Source organism: Ctenopharyngodon idella, chromosome 15, assembly GCF_019924925.1.
Source record: "Ctenopharyngodon idella isolate HZGC_01 chromosome 15, HZGC01, whole genome shotgun sequence".
NCBI lineage: Eukaryota > Metazoa > Chordata > Actinopteri > Cypriniformes > Xenocyprididae > Ctenopharyngodon > Ctenopharyngodon idella.
Window position 1 is genome coordinate 22,158,582 of NC_067234.1, and position 13,022 is coordinate 22,171,603.

The 13,022-nt window shown below is 36.5% G+C and overlaps 1 protein-coding gene across 1 annotated transcript; it reads left to right on the forward strand.

Annotated features, from left to right (window-relative positions):
• The first annotated feature begins 424 nt into the window (after positions 1–424).
• On the forward strand, positions 425–12,974 carry tbcela (tubulin folding cofactor E-like a). Its single transcript, XM_051861511.1, has 9 exons — positions 425–614; positions 1,908–2,095; positions 4,218–4,385; positions 4,516–4,655; positions 5,881–6,062; positions 7,305–7,561; positions 7,739–7,865; positions 8,217–8,333; positions 10,076–12,974. Exons 3-9 carry the CDS (start codon positions 4,244–4,246, stop codon positions 10,392–10,394), a joined length of 1,284 nt encoding a protein of 427 aa, XP_051717471.1. The 5' UTR covers positions 425–614; positions 1,908–2,095; positions 4,218–4,243; the 3' UTR covers positions 10,395–12,974.
• Positions 12,975–13,022: the final 48 nt, after the last annotated feature.

Consider the following 13,022-nt stretch of genomic DNA (forward strand, 5'->3'; position numbering starts at 1 on the left):
ATTTCAATTACTGAGAACTATTTGTAATAGCTTTCCTCAAAGTTGACATGCAATGCAAACCAACCATGTGAGAAGTTTTCCAACCGCTAGGTGGAAGCATTAATCAGTCTGAAAGACTCCTTGAATCACTGCAAAATTTTGTTATCAAAAAAGCTTCTGTGTTTAGAGGTTGTCATGCCATGGTCAGTGATGGTAAGCAGACCCTCAAACACCCCATGATTCATGAGTCGCCTTTTCTGATCTTCTTATTTGCATCATTAATTCACTCTGTTCTACATATTATAAAATAACATACTCAATCTATAAATTTACAAATCGAACGTAGTAATTTGCGTTAAATATTGTCCGTTGTTCTCCTTTCCGCCAGCGAGGGCGCTCAAGTATTCGTACACAACTTAACGGTCAAGTCACGAGCGCCCAGCTGGAGTGACGCCACTTCCGTGACAATAGGGTCAGCGTGACAGGTTTATCAACAATAACAAGAGCGACTTGTAACATCTCGTCGATCAAAGTGCGCGATTTCACGTGAAATGACTTGGATGAACTGACCGTTAGGAGTTGTTGTGAATCACAGCGTCTTTTCCCGAGTCTCACTGAGGAGCTGCTCATTCAATGTAAGACACTTTGTGATGATGGAAGGATGTTTTCGGTTCAAGCTAGCTAAATATTAGCAGAAGTATGATCATTCACTGGTGTTGACTTACAACGATACATTCTCATTCCGAGTCATTTAACATTTAGTGGTCTGTTTTGATGAGTGGTGCTGTCAGCTTTGATATATGTATCCTTATGCAGAAGCTCAAGTTACTGTAGATTTACCTTTGATTTAGCACCAGTCTCTATTATAAATGACCTGTGCTCTTATAAAATCACAGATGAAGGTGACCCACCTTTATGACTTTATCATTGCGTTATTGTCATGTGATGGTTTGTAAATTCTACCGTGTTTGAAAATGTATGAATGCAGGACTATAGACTGTGGTTTTGGACATAAAATATACACATGATGCTGATTTGGTAAAACATTCCTTATTATTATCAATGTTTAATACATTTTTGCTGCTTAATATTTTTGTGGAAATTGTGCCACGTTTTTTAGGATTCTTTAATGGATTAAAATTACAGTTAAAATAGTTAAAAATTACATGTTTTACAAATTGAGTCAAAAAATCTAGTAAATTTAACTAGTATACTATAATCTTTTGTTTTCATGGATATAAGATGTTGTTTTTGTAAGGCAAGGATTGCATTGCACAGTGATATTTCCCATGTGTCTCTTTAAGAGTTATTTATATTAAAATTTAGGCAGACATTCTGTAGATTACAAATTAAAATCATTTATTGCAGATGTCTAATTAATTTAATACATATTTACTTATTTAATCCATAAAAGTTATCATTTTATCATCAATTTTATTCTTTAATATCAGCCACATTTGTAGAATTTCTGCTCTACAGCTACTATTCATACTTAAATTCATTTTGACTTTATAGGTGTTTCTTCATACGTTTTAAATGTGCAGCATGCTGTAAAATAAAGTCGCATATAAAAAAATATAAAAAAAGCTCTTGTTCTTGTAATTTGACACTCGGACGCTAGACTTTAATGAAACTGCTTCCGGCAGTGCATTGTCTTGGCAACTTTTTGTTTCACAAGTCCGCTATTGTTCTTTTAGCACTCTTATATGCACAGCTGTCTAAAGAATGTTTACATGGTTTGAGTCTCTTTGTCATGTATTTTCTTTAAGAGTCTGTGAGTTGTAACTATAGTAAGGTTTTTCAGATGCATATTGTGTGTGTTTACTTCAACAGAAACTCTGGCTTTGTTGAGTCAGATTAGTGTAGTTAAAACTGAAGGTGAATGGTTTGTCTGTCCTTTATGCTGACCTGGTGTCTTCTTTCTACAGAGTGCTGTTATCTCTGAAAAGTGTGGTGAGGACACTGAGCAGTCTCTCTGCTGGTGTGCAGCCACGTTTATCCACTGAACTTTGACACTCAATGGACGAATAGCATTTTGTAGTAAAAGTAAACGTTATTTTATGGCACAACTGTGACTGTGGACTTTGGACCTGTGAGGACAAATCGCTCAAAGCAGGTGAGAGCCCTGAAAACTCATGCTTCTCATATTTACATTGATTAATATAGGGAAAAACATAATCACCAGACATGTTTAGTCATCAGTGGATTAACATATTTAATGTTATAAGCCAGTATTGCTATGCTCAGTAAAGCTGTTGGTTTCATTTTAGCAAAGAACATGATTTATTTAGCCAGCAGATGGTTAAATCTAGGCCAGCTCTGTTTAAAAATGAAATTTGTAGCCCAGAGGACTGCAGTTTCTGACTATATGTTTAACTGAACCTCTCAAGGTTGTCTGACACATGGGTCATGGCATTTTTGTTCGGTTTATGAATTTTTCAAAACGAATGAAATGCAATAAATACTAAAACTGAAATAAAAAAATAATTAAAGCTATAAAAAAAAAACCCTATATAAATATAAAAGATATATATCTTTTATATTTAAAAAAAGGTTGTTGAGCTTCACAAAATAGAAAGTGACTGTAAGAAAATAGCTAAAGATATAAATAGCTAAATAGCATTGGAAATCCCTATTTCCACCATCAGGGCAATAATTAAGAAGTTCCAATCAACTAAAGATGTTACAAATATGCCCGGAAGAGGACGTGTGTCTAAATCGTCCTAATGCGCGGTGAGGAGGAAAGTTTGAGTGGACAAAGACTTTCCAAGGATCACAGCTGGAGAATTGCAGAGATTAGTTGAGTCTTGAGTCTCAGAAAGCCTAAAAAAAAATTATCAAACATCACCAAAAGTTGTTCGGGAGGGTTTCAAGAAAAATCCTCTGCTCTCATCCAGAAACAATCTCCAGCATATTCAGTTGTCAGACACGACTGGAACTTCAAACGGGACCGGCTTCTATGGTCAGATGAAACTAAAAAAGGACTTTTTGGCAGCAAACCCACCAGATGGGTTTGGTGCACACATGGATAAAAAGTACCCCATGCCCACGGTTAAATATACTGCTGGATCTTTAATGTTGTGGGCCTATTTTTCTGCTGGAGGTCCTGGGCGTCTTGTTCAGATACATGGTATCATGGATTCTATCAAATACCAACAGATAAAAAATCAAAACCTGACTGCTTCTGCTAGAAATCTTATAATGAGCCATGGTTGTTCTTCCATCAGGACAATGATCCAAAGCAAACATCAAAACCAACACAAAAATGTGTCACTGAGCACAAAATGAAGCTTCTGCCATGGTCGTCCCAGTCCCCTGACCTGAACCCTAAAGAAAATAAGTGGAGTGAACTGAAGAGAAGAAGCACCAACATGGAGCTGGGAATCTGAAGGATCTAGAGAGATTCTGCATGAAGGAATGGTCTCTGATATCTTGTCAGGTGTTCTCAAAACTCATCAGGCATTATAGAAGACTCAGAGCTGTTATCTTGGGAAAAGGAAGTTGAAAAAGTATTGAATAAAAGGGTGCCAATAATTGTGGCCAACGTGTTTTCGAGAAAAACATTTATTTCATAATGTGATTTTTCCCCCCACTTTCAATACTTTTCCTTCAATGGAAGGTTAGATTTTTGCTAATTTTATAAATTAAAGATCAAAAGGATAAACATTGCAGATTTATTTTTACAGTCATCTTTGATCATATTTATCAAGGGTGCCAATAATTCTGACCACAACTGTAGCGTTAATATATGTTTGTTGAATCATATGACTTTGATTTGGCAGATATTTTTTTCTTATATTTGCTGCTATGTTTTATATATTGACAACTGATTTAATGTTTATTAATATTTGAAAAACTTTTATCTGCCAAATGAAAGTCATGTGGTGCAACAAACATGCAATGATTAAAAACAAAACAGGAAATGATATCATATAGAGGGCCCCTGCAGATCCTCATGGCTATACATCAAGGTCTATACGTCTCTTCAAATATCAGATAATTTGACAATTTCATTGCAAAGCAAGGCTTGTTCAGGGTCATTTGGACAAACTGCCATTGGTTGGGCTAGAATTTGACATGTAGGAATCTTCGAACACCCTTTTGAAACCACCATTTTAGGAAATCAACATATAAATGGATTTCCTATTTATGCACAATGAACTAGGAACTATTTAGAATTAAAAACAAATACACACTTTATCTTTAGATTAGTCCTTTTGATAATTGTGTATTCACAGCTGCATAAGGTGCTTGGAACAGTGCAATGGAAGCTTCTGAGATAGAAGGCCGCACCTTTATGCAGGCGATCAGTGAGAAGTACAGCCCGGAGAACTTTCCTTGCCGTCGGGGTCCAGGCTTGGGAGTCGTGGTTGTGCCCTCTGGACCACAGGCATCACCTATGAAAGGTGAGGCTTGGGTTCATTAAAAACAAGTCATGTAAGGTTCCTTCCTAGGTGATTTTAGTGTTTGCTTTGGCAGCTGTATCTTGTTGCTGTGTTTCATAGTTCATTAATTGTGTGGTCATTCTGCCTTCAGACCGTCTGAACCTGCCCAGTGTTTTGGTTTTGAATGGCAGTGGAATCAGTCATGCAGGAGACGAGGGAGAGATTGCTGCCTTTTGTGCTCATGTGGTTGAACTTGATCTGTCCCACAACAAGCTCCAAGACTGGTATGAGGTGAGTTAGTCAGTTCATCTGGGGATCTCATTGTTTCAGATTTTTTCCTCATTGTATAATAATACAGATTCAAATGGCCAATTTTGTTTTAAAAGTTTTAAAGGGATAGTTCACCCAACAATGAACATTCTGTCATTATTTACTCACCCTCATATTGTTCTTTATACCATGGTTTTTCTGAATACTCGATTCTGATTGGTTGGACGGTGTACAATAAAACCGTCTAAAGCACAGGTAACATTCCAAGTCCGTTCAATAACCATTCTATATTAATGCGTTGTTTTCACTGAAGCACACAGACGCATACATCACACAGAAACATTTAGGAGCACAAAAACTTATCAACACTGATATTTTATTAAAAAAATAGGTTTGTTACTGAATCGCTACATTATATTTCTCAGCAACGAGCTGTTTTTGAAGTAATTAAACTCACAGCTTCATACTTAATAGAGAGACGCTGAATGTGCTATATAGATTTATTTGAGAAACTGACTGAAATGGATGGTTTTTATGTAAATAATTTATTTATACTATTTATCTATAAATAATAAACTTACTGTTCCGATTTTTTTTAAAAAGTCTTATGCTTATCAAGACTGCATATATTTTTTAAAAATATAACAAAACAGTAATATTGTGAAATATTATTAAAATAACTGTCTTCTAGTTTAATATTTCCTGTGATAGCAAACTAGTAATCCAGCATAATTACTCCAGTCTTCACTGTCACATGATCCTTTAGAAGTCATTCTAATATGCTGATTTGATAAAACATTTCTTATTATTATCAATGTTTAATACATTTTGCTGCTTAACATTTTTGTGGAAATTGTGCTACATTTTTTCGGGATTCTTTAATGAATTTATTTGATCAAAATTACAGTTAAAACAGTTAAAAAGTAATATTGTGAAATATTATTACAACAGCATTTATTTGAAAGAGAAATCTGTTGTAACATTATAAATGTCTTTACTGTCACTTTTAATCAATTTGATGCGTGCTTGCTTTCTTAAAAAAAAAAAAAAATGACCCCAAACATTTGAATTGTAGTGTGTATATTTTTACCTGCCATTGTATAGCAAGAGCTGAGTAACTTTTCTTTAAATATTTTAATTTTTATATCCTATGAAAAAAAATAAAAAACAGCATGACAGCTTTAAAAATTACATGAGAATGGTTAAATGATTTTAACTTTTGTTTCAACCCTTTAATCTGTTCCAGATCAGCAAGATTGTTTCTAACATCCCGCACCTGGAGTTCTTGAACCTCAGCTCTAATCAGCTGAGTGATGCAGTCTTAGACCCAGACTGCGCTAAGGCCTTTTCTAGCATCCGCCGTTTCGTTCTTAACAATACTCAAGTGTCCTGGGACACGGTGCACACTTTCACACGAGAAATGCCTGAGTGAGTCACATTTTGAACCCCTGATATTTCTGCATTATTGAAAAAATATGGACTGGCATTTTGTATAACAGATACTGAAGGTGTACTTGGTGTATAGTATTGATTGCTCTTGCTAGTTGGAGATTTTTGAGACACTGTAGTATTGATTTTATATCTTTTTTCACATACAGAGTATTTTAATGGCTGTATACATGCAATTCTGTGAACAAAACTTCCATATTTTGATTATTGGGTGTAATAGATTAGGTTAACAAGCTTTAATGCTCAAAAAAACACATTATTTTTCCACAAACTGTACATTATTGCAGCTTCTCTATTCCCAGTCTGACTGAAACTTGCTGATTTCTACAAAGCCTCTTCTTCCAAAAAGCTCAGAGTGCTTTGATTGGCCAGCTGACCCAGTGCGTTGTGATTGGCCAAACACCTCAAGCATGTGTCGGAAATGTAACGCCCATTACCATAATTGTGATCTTCAAATTCCAAAGCTTCTAAAGCATTTGTAAACACAATTAATAATAATTTTGGTTTTACCGTATCAGTTCGAGCCAGAGTCAGATTTTGATCATTCGGATGATCAAGCTGATTGATCAGAACCAACTTTGCAAGCACGACTTGAGTAGAACATTTCTCAGTGGTAAGTAGTCTTTGTTTATAGCCTGCATTGTACTTTCCTAGGTTCAAGAAGCTGTCCTCTGAAAAACGCGCCATGCACAAGCAAACATTTGGGTTGTACTGTTCAGAAACAAATAAATCTAACCTCTGATTAACCCCTTGAAAACAAAACCGCAACATGCCAACAATTCGCTGAAACCTTCTTTCTTTGCGTATGCCTTTGGCGGGCATTGATGTGGACGTAATATCTGGACTTCGATCGAGGTGTTTTATGCAGGTCTAGATCAGTGTTCTGTGTTAGAATAAATCTCTTCGTGAGAGTCTATGAGCTTTGTAACTTTGCAGATCATATACATGCACAAACAGATACATTACACACTAAAGGAAAAGGAAAACAGTAAAAAGCATCATATGATCCCTTTAAAGTTCATGGACATGGTCCATTTCACCGGTTCTTTGTTTCATATGTTTGACACCAGACCTAATGAAATGTCATCATTTAATATTTAAATAGCACTTGAGGAAAAACAAGACTGCTTATCCCAAATATTATCCGATCAGATCCTTGATATTTAATGAATGTGTCTCTGGTATGAGAGCTCTCCACTAATATTGATCGGCTTTGTCCAGGCTTGAGGAGCTGTTCCTGTGCCTTAATCAGTACACCACTGTGACACCGGCTACCATACCCTGCCCCACACTGCGTCTGCTCCACATCACAGACAACAGCCTCCATGAGTGGAATGAAGTACGAAAAATTGGCTCCATGTTCCCTGCACTGGACACTTTGGTCATGGCCAACAACAACCTGAGCGCCATTCGGGACTCGGGAGAAATCCTTCGGCGGCTCTTCCCTAACCTTCGAAGCATCAATCTGCACAACTCAGGTGTCATTTTGTTAGTGACAGTGTTGACAAATGTCTTAACCTGTGCTGGAAGGTTCTAAAAGATCATACTATATGTGTAACTGTTTAATTTAGTATTATTACTATTTTAGTACAGTGTAATTACAGTGTAATAAACCCCACAAAAATAAGTTTTTCTTATCATTTTGTGTGAGTCAGGACTTAATCGATGGGACGACATTGAGAAGCTAAACTTTCTGCCCAAACTGGAGGAGGTGAGGTTGCAAGGCATTCCTCTACTGCAGGCTTACACGAGCATGGAGCGTCGCAGTCTAATGATAGCCCAGTAAGTCCAACATGTCTAATGGATAGTTCACCCAAAAATTACCTGTATGACTGTATGACGTTTCTTCTGTGGAACACAAAAATATATTTTGAAGAATGTTGGTAACCAAACAGTTTGATGACAATTGACTTCCATTGTATGGACAAATAAAAGATATTGAGATATTACTCAAAATATTTCCTATTGTGTTCCACAGAAGAAAGAAGTTCATACAGGTTTGGAACATCATGATGATAGATTCATTTTGACAGAATTGTCATTTTTGGGTGAACGATCCCTTTAGCTTCATTAGAAACTGATAGTAATGTTCTAGAAATGTTGAAGAGATAATCTCATTACACCTGCCCGCAGGCTGCCGTCAGTGACCAACCTAAATGGGAGTGTTGTTACGGATGGCGAAAGAGAGGACGCTGAGAGATTCTTCATCCGTTATCATTTGGGTTATTCAGAGGAGGAGCTCCCTCACAGGTAAATTTCAGACATGAATGCTGTAGTGTATAATATGGATGGGTCAGGATGGTTGACTAGTCAACCACTAACCTAGTCGATTAGGGGTTTTTTTCTCATTTTTAAAAGTATTTTAATATACACTGATCAAAAGTTTAAGGTTGGTAAGATTCTTTAATGTTTTTTTAAAAAAAGTCTCTTATGTTCACCAAGGCTGCATTTATTTGATCAAAAATGCATTTCTGTGATTGCAAAGCTGAATTTTCAGCAGCCATTACTCCAGTCTTCCGTGTCACATGATCCTTCAGTATGATCTATCAGGGCTTCAGACTGTGACCTTTTGTTTGAGACAGTGTGAGTTGCGCCTGTGCGACCTGCAAATTTGGAATTTTTTTTTATTTCATGTTAAAAATCGAGTAGGGAGTGAGTCCACCAGTGTTGGCCTACACGTGTCAGCATCTGCGCGGGTCACGAGTCATCGGTATGTCTCGCTGTCGTTGCTTATAACGTCACAGCTCAGGCAATAATGGCAAAACTAACCACTTCAAGTGTGTCCAGTTGTGTCCCGCAGTACTCCAAACCAAGCCCCTACAAATTACGCCCCCTACTGCAAGTTATGCCCCCTAAAATAAAACAGCCAATTAGCACCTCCCTCTAGAATCGCTGATGTCAGTACCTCTCTTCACTATCACTTCACTATCACCACCTAATGAAAAGGCATACAGATCATATTACATATTACATTGATCAGCAGATGCTGTAAGTCATCCTGTTTGTTTTTCCTCAGTTTTTAAAGTATTTTAATTATGATACTCTACAGTAAATTTTATTTACTGTAGAGTGCCAAACATAGCACTTGGAGTCCAAAAAGGTTAATTATGGTCTCATCAGACCATAGCACCTTTTGCCAGATGGCATCAGAGTCTTCCAGGTGTGTTTTTGCATATAAACGAGACTGAGTGTGGCAGTTTTTTAGGAAAGGCTTCTTTCTTTTAGCACTATGTTTGGCAAAAAGCAAACCCAGCACACCACCCAAAACACACCATACCTACTGTGAAGCATGGCGGTGGCAGCATTATGTTGTGGGGGTGTTTCTCTTCAGCCCGGACTGGGCGATTGGTCAGGATTAAAGGGAAAATGGATGCTGCCACATACATCCAAATTTTTGTGGAAAACCTGCGTCCCTCTGCTAGACAGCTGAAGATGCAGGTCATTCACCTTCCCAGTTAGAGCCCCCTGACTTAAATCTGATAGAAAATCTGTGGATGGACTTGAGAGAGCAGTCCAATACTGCTCACCACGGAATTTGACTGAACTTGAGCAATTCTGTAAGGAAGAATGGGCAAATATTCCCCAATCTAGGTGTGCAAAGCTAGTACAGACATACCAAAAAAGGTTAATGGCTGTAATTAAAGCAAAAGGTGGCTCTATGAAGTATTAAATCAGGGGACTGATGAATTTTCCAGCCCTGTTATTCTAGTTTTTCATTTTTTTATTAATTTTCAGAACTGTTGCTTTTTCGTTCATTAGTTTGATATTGTAAAAAAAAAGCTAGAAAAGGCACTGTGTACTCCACGTATGAGGATTTTGTAGATGTATTTTTAGACCAGAATCGAAATACTGTACAGAAATGATTATCCTGAGTTTGCATAGCTAAAATTGCTTGCATTACTGACAGTATTTTGACTTTCTAGGTATTATTTTGGCTTGACCATGTAGTGAAAAGCTGAATACAGATTAGGTATTTGCATTTTGTTTTGAAGATATCACTGTTTGGTGACCAAATATGGGAAACTGGCTCCTCTGGCTGAGATCGACCTGCGACCGCGTTACCACGCCAAGGTGGAGGTGCGCTATGAAGACAAAGTGGAGCAGGTGAGCATCCGTTTGGACCAGACTGTTGCAGAGCTGAAGAAGCAGTTAAAGACTGTAATGCAGCTCCCCACCAGCAACATGCGCCTTTACTACATCGACAAGTGTACTGCCTTCGGCCCCGATGAGTTGAAATACAGCGCACGCGCTTTGCATTCCTACAGCATTCAAGACGGGGATGAGATTCTGTTAGTTCCCAAAAAAAAATAACCGTCTTTCACCAAGATCATGGAATGCTATATTTAAATAACCAAATCCACTTTGAATTATATCTAAGCTCCACAGAGTGATTGGGACTGTGTTTCAGGGAAAAACTGGGGCTTGCTGGGGCTTCAGTTATACTCAAGCGGCACTTCATGTGTCATGTCACTACGCGGTCGTAAGAAACGCCATGACTCGTGTGCACCTCTGGTTTTGTTGCTGTTATTAAAGCTTTCATTTTTGTCTTCAGACTTCACAAGCACCCCTGTATTTTCAAATTAAGCACAGCGAAGGGCTCTGGCAGCCCAGGATGTGCTTTTTACAGATCTTAAGACAATCACCCATAGCTGAAAGAAAATGTTGCACTGTACTGATGTCTTATAGATTAAATCATGGATATTCATTGCCTGCTGATGTGTGTTGTATGCTGTGTCAGCCATTTATTACATGCAAAAGACTCTCAGGCCTTATATACTGTATGGGCAGTGCTAGATTCTCATTAGGAAAGATTTGCGAAACATCTTATTCACAAATGTTTTTAAATATCCAGTTCATTTGAGCCATTTTTACAATTTGATTGATTCCAGAAGTTAATTGCAAATGCATGCATTTACTATTTAATTGTGGTATTTTTTTTGTTCCTTTTGAATATGTTTTATTTTATTTTTTTTAAAGGAGAATCTCTATTAATACTTTCTCTGTTGCTTTGGAAGTGGGCGTTCAAACTCGTACCTCTAAGACAATGCATACGCTGGAAAAAGTGCTTATTCTTATTTCACTTATGTCCATATTATGGACTGTGTTGATTTTGACTTTTTATTTTCAGAATAATTAGATCTGTTCAGTGACAGAAAATCAACACAGTCCACCAAATATTGTTATGGTATGATTATTATTATGTGCAGTATTTATTATTAATTGGTGTTATTTGTTAAAGACAAAACAAAACAAATCAGTAGCAAACCAATCATGGTGTACGACTGTATCCAGCCAGAATTTGGGTTCCTGTGTTAAATTAAAGGCATAGTTCACCAAAAAAAAAAGAAAATTCTGTAATCATTTACTTTGAGATATTTTGAGAAATGTATACGTTTTTCCGTCCATACAATGGAAGTCAATGGTAAAACATTCTTCAAAATATCTCCTTTTGTGTATGGAGGTTTGGAGGAACACGAGAGAGAGTAAATGATGGCAGAATTTTTGTTTTTTTGTGATCTATTCCTTTAATTATATGTGCATGAACCATCTCACATGCTTGTCGTACTTAATTCAACAAAATCCCCCATGTTTAGCAGCTAAAACTGGCATAAAAACATAGTTTGTTGCGTTTTTATTTCATATATATGATAGCATGACTTGAAGGATGGACTGAATGGAAAAGCACTGAGATCCTTTCGGTTTAACTGTTAGTGTGCTGTGTTACACTGACACTTATTGCAAATGCTTAGGTTAGTATAGATTAGATTTTCTATTATGTACTGATATATAAAAGTGTATGAAAAGATGGCTTTTTCTCATTAAACATTTCAGGTTTCAGACATGCATATTACATATACTCGTCATTAAGACGTGATCTAAACCATTAAGTCATAATTCAGAATTTGATTTATTTTTTTTTTTTTTATAACCAAAAAGAGTAGATAGTCAGAGATTTAATATGTGTATAACTTGTACTGAAGTGGGATGTTAAAATCAGATCCCTTTTAGTTGTAGAAGTAATTTAAGGGTTGTTGTTTGATCGGAGGAACAAAGATGATGAAGATTATATATGAAGGTTATACCATCGTCTATGCCTTTAACACTCTTAATGCCTTTTCCTGTGACCCCTAATCAAACATTAAAGCAGAACGAAGCACTGTTTTTCAATCCAGAGAATTCCCTTTTAGAATATCAATATTTGATGTTCTGTGCCCACACAGGACATGCTATTGATATTAGTGTTTCACTTTTGCATAACTATTTAATGTTTTTTTTTCTATAAATGTATATCCATTATTAATATTCACAACCTTGAAGGTAATGCCACTTGAACTGTGACTGACGCGTATGTAGATGAAAATTGTTAAATATACCGTTGAAAACAATGTTTACCAAGTGAAATTTACTGCAGTTACTTTTCATTGCCATAAAGCAGACACTTTTCAATCAGTGTGACACACAGTACACTATTGATTTTTTTTCTTTTTCCAGATTGTAATTTTTATATTTATGTTCCTCTCTTTGTTAGGATATTATGTGTTGAATGTAGTTTAAAAGGTGTGTGTCTCTCAATTTACATTGTCTGTTGTACATTAGCAGTTCTTAATCTTCGGTTTAAGTTCATTTGTTAGGGGTGTGTAAAAGGCTGTTAAGCGTCAAAGGGATGAGAATTCCAGAAAGTCATTTATCTAATGGATGCATTAAGGCCTGTTATTGTAATGAACACTTCGAGTTGAGTTGCACAGTCACACCATTAATGCATTACTATACTGAATCAGATTTGACTGTTTTATTCCATTGATTTGCCAACATATGTGCACACTAATGTATCTATGTTTGAGAGTTGAATGGCTCAAAGGATTAGGGAAAATAAACTTTTACTGACAGTCATTACAGTGTTATTTTATGTAATATTATAGTATTTATTAATATTTTGAA